The 3,943-nt window shown below is 37.9% G+C and overlaps 1 protein-coding gene across 1 annotated transcript; it reads right to left on the bottom strand.

Moving 5' to 3' along the window:
* Positions 1–642: 642 nt before the first annotated feature.
* On the bottom strand, positions 643–2,118 carry LOC114927576 (pentatricopeptide repeat-containing protein At4g13650-like). Its single transcript, XM_072234500.1, has 2 exons — positions 1,958–2,118; positions 643–1,597 (listed from the first exon to the last, which is right to left on the bottom strand). Exons 1-2 carry the CDS (start codon positions 2,116–2,118, stop codon positions 643–645), a joined length of 1,116 nt encoding a protein of 371 aa, XP_072090601.1.
* Between the last annotated feature and the right edge of the window lie 1,825 nt (positions 2,119–3,943).

The raw sequence follows: 3,943 nt of genomic DNA, 5'->3' as shown, positions 1-3,943 counted from the left end.
AAATTATCCATGCATTATTAATTTTGCTCACCAAATGACATTAACTTGATTCCATTAGAAAACAAATTTTTTGTTTAGGATATTTTGATCTTACAAAAATCAGTTGAGTACCTTATAGCTGACATTCAATATTTCAACTGTAGAACTCTTAATGATTGTTTTAAAAAAATAAACCAGGTTTAAGATGTGTGCCATACACTAGTTACACACATGCTAATAAGTAATGGACTTATGGACTTGAATGTATCACATCATGGAAAGATGAAAACAATAACTAAGTATTGGACATAGTTATATATACATATACCGCACCTACTCCCAATGTGATGGAGGGTCCTCTGGTGCAGTAGACAAGAGTCAGGATTTGTCCACTTTCTCTCCTCCGACTACTGTGCACCAGATGATTATCAGTAAAGGAGTTGATGAATGATAATTGTTTGGTGCTATTGCTGGCCAATTAAATTCAATATCAAACCAAAATGCAAAACCAATGTAGACATGCAGTGGTGCTGTAGAACAAGAGAAAATTATTTCCATAAATGAGATATATCATATTTTTCGATAATAATAAATGTTGAGAAGGAAAGAAGAAATTAACAAGATAAATGTGGAAGGGAGCAAATATAGAATATGTACCACATGTTACCAATAATCTTTACACGAGCAAACCCCATCCTTAAAATGATGAAATCGAAATCCATCTCTCATTATAAGTTCCCTTGAGGTGATAAAAGACAATAGCTTTATTACCGAGTGACAATCATGGTAGACACGGAGATTTTTCATCACATATAAAGGCATCCAAGATGGCAAACTCAGTAACCCAAAAGCAAAAGCAAGCTTTTCACTATGGTATTTCTGACTCCTATGGGGAGAAGAAATTGGACTAATATATCTTCCTGTATGTTCTATCTTCTTCATCATCTCCTCCAATTTTATATAAATTTTCTTTATCTGTGGATGATTGGTGTCATCTACGGTGAATACATGTACCGAGTTATCAACCTCTATCCAACTACAGCCTGGACTATTTCGAATTCCCTTCACTTTCATTAGCTTTTTCATATTAGCAAAACCTTCTATCTCTCCAGATTCAGCATATATATTTGCTAGAAGGACATAATTACCAGAATCTTCAGGATTTAATTCCACCAAGTTCTTCAAGGCAATTTCTGCTAGATGTGATTCATGATGGATTGGACATGATCCAAGTAGAGCCCCCCAAACAGTAGCATTCAGCTTAAAAGGTATTTCATTTATCAATTCTTTAGCCTCATTTAGCATCCCTGCTCGTCCAAGCACATCTACTATACAAACAAAGTGCCCATTTGTAGGAGAAATACCAAAAAATTTAGTCATGGATTTGAAGTAATGTTTACCCTCTACTATAAGCCCCATATGACTGTAGCCAGATAGAACAGAAATATAACTAATGTGATCAGGTTTGCACTCGGTCTTCAACATATCCTCAAATGTCTCAATTACTTTCTTGCCTAAACCATTTTGAGCATATGCTGCCATCATAGCATTCCAGGAAATAAGGTTTTTCACATGTATTGAGTCAAAAACTTTTTGTGCTGCGTTGATTTGCCCACATCTTGAATATACATGGTAACAAAACTATTTGCAATTGAAACATCCGATATAAGGGCAAACTTAATGGCATGCCCTAATTGAAGTAGCTAAAGAGATCCAGTCTGGTTCTACTCCTTTTCTTCTCATCAGAACATACAACTTCAACCCTTCTTCCGATAACCCATGTTGAACATATGTGCTTAGCATCGAGTTCCAAGTGATGACATTGCGCTAAGGCATTAAATCAAAACATTCACGAGCTCTGGAAATGTCTCCATTCTGAGAGAAGGCAGTGATCATGGATGTCCATGATATAGTATCTCTAAGTGGCATCAATCTAAATGCAAGATAAGCTTTTTCAAAGTCGCCAAACTTTGAATACATTGTAATAATTGCATTCCCTACAGGAACATAAAAATCCATACCACTTTTGATTGTATATCCATGAAGCAGCTCCCCAATAGCAGCATGATTTTGTTCTAAATAAACCCTAAGAACAGTTGCAAGGGTAACATCATCCAACACAACAGAAGCTTGTCTCATTTGGTTAAACAATGCCAGAGCATCTTCTTCAAGTCCAAACTAAGCTATACCAGTGATCAAGCAAGTCCAAGATACTTCATTGCGTTCCTCTAAGCAATCAAACACGCGCCTCGCCAATTCTAAGCGTCCACACTTAGGATACATATCTATCAAACCACTTCCCAAATAGGCATCTAAGACGTGCTCCACGTGAAGAACCCGAGCATGCAAGTGTGCATCCCATTCAAGATCACCAATGCTGGCACACGCGCTGAGTACACTACCATAGGTCATGAAATTCGGGTTAAACACCCTATCACACATCTCTAAAAACAAGAAAAGGCATTTAACCCCAAGGCCATGCTAAGAGAAAACTGAGATCAACGTGTTCTATGAAACAGAATCATGTTCCAGCATCCGAGCAAACAAATCAAGAGCCTTATAAGCTCCGTACAACCTAGAATAACCGAAAATCATGCTGTTCCAACAGAACAAACTGGGCTCCTCAATGCCAAAGAATACACTCTCCGTGAATCCAATCACTCCGCACTTAATGTACATATCAACAAGGGAGTTTTAGATGCTGATATGGGCTGCTAAATGATGAGCGGATATTTTATACGCTTTTTGTGGGTGTTTTAATATAGTTTTTAGTAGGATCTAGCTACTTTTAAGTATATTTTTATTAGTTTTTATGCAAAAATCATATTTTTGGACTTTACTATGAGTTTGTGTATTTTTCTATGATTTTAGGTATTTTCTAGCTGAAATTGAGGGACCTGAGCAAAAATCTGATTCAGAGGCTGATAGAGGACTGCTGATGCTGTTGGATTCTGACCTCCCTGCACTTGAAGTGTAATTTTTGGAGCTACAGAAATCCAAATGGCGTGCTATCAATTGCGTTGAAAATTAGATATCCAGAAATTTTCAGCAATATATAATAGTCTATACTTTGCTCAAGTTTAGACGATGCAAATTGGCGTTTAACGCCAGCTTTCTGCCCTACTCTGGCGTCAAACGCCAGAAACAAGTTACAAACCAGAGTTAAACGCCAAAAATAGGTTACAAACTGCCGTTTGACTCCAAGAATATCCTATGCACGTGAAAGCTTCAATGCTCAGCCCCAGCACACACCAAGTGGACCCCAAGAGTGGATTTCTGCACTACCTATCTTAGTTTACTCGTTTTCTGTAAACTTAGGTTACTAGTTGAGTATATAAACTACTTTTAGAGATTTATTTTGTATCTCATGACATTTTACATCTGAAATTGTACCTTTGATAGCATGAGTCTCTAAATCCCATGGTTGGGGGTGAGGAGCTCTGCAACGTCTCGATGAATTAATGCAAGTATTTCTGTTTTCTATTCAATCTCGCTTGTTTCTATTCTATGATATTCATTCGCACTTCAACATGATGAATGTGATGATCCGTGACAATCATCACCATTCTCAACCTATGAATGCGTGCCTGACAACCACTTCCATTCTACCTTAGACTGAATGTTTATCTCTTGGGTTTCTGGCTTACGAGTTTGATTGCCTCTCCTGACAACAGAGCATTCAATCCGTGAGTCCAGAGTCTTCGTGGTATAAGGTAGAACCAATGGGTAGTATTCCTGAGATCCGAAAACTCTAAACCTTGTCTGTGGTATTCCGAGTAGGATCCCAGAAGGGATGACTGTGACGAGCTTCAAACTCATGAATGCTGGCTGTGGTGACAGATGCAAAAGGATCAATGGATCATATTCCAACATTAGTGAGAACCAACAGATGATTAGCCTTGTACATAGACCCTTTTCACTGAGAGGACGGCTGGTAGCCATTGACAACAGTGATCCACCAACA

The sequence above is a fragment of the Arachis hypogaea genome, chromosome 4, assembly GCF_003086295.3.
Source record: "Arachis hypogaea cultivar Tifrunner chromosome 4, arahy.Tifrunner.gnm2.J5K5, whole genome shotgun sequence".
Classification (NCBI taxonomy): domain Eukaryota; kingdom Viridiplantae; phylum Streptophyta; class Magnoliopsida; order Fabales; family Fabaceae; genus Arachis; species Arachis hypogaea.
Note: the sequence above shows the minus strand (reverse complement) of the source record. Positions and strands in the feature narration are given on the sequence as shown.

Bases quoted from the DNA above. Each gene is read 5' to 3' on its own strand.
- LOC114927576 (XM_072234500.1), bottom strand. From the start codon at position 2,118: ATGAGACAAGCTTCTGTTGTGTTGGATGATGTTACCCTTGCAACTGTT. The intron at 1,598-1,957 runs GTATTCAAAGTT...TGTATATTCAAG, and splicing joins GGGAATGCAATTATTACAAT to ATGTGGGCAAATCAACGCAG.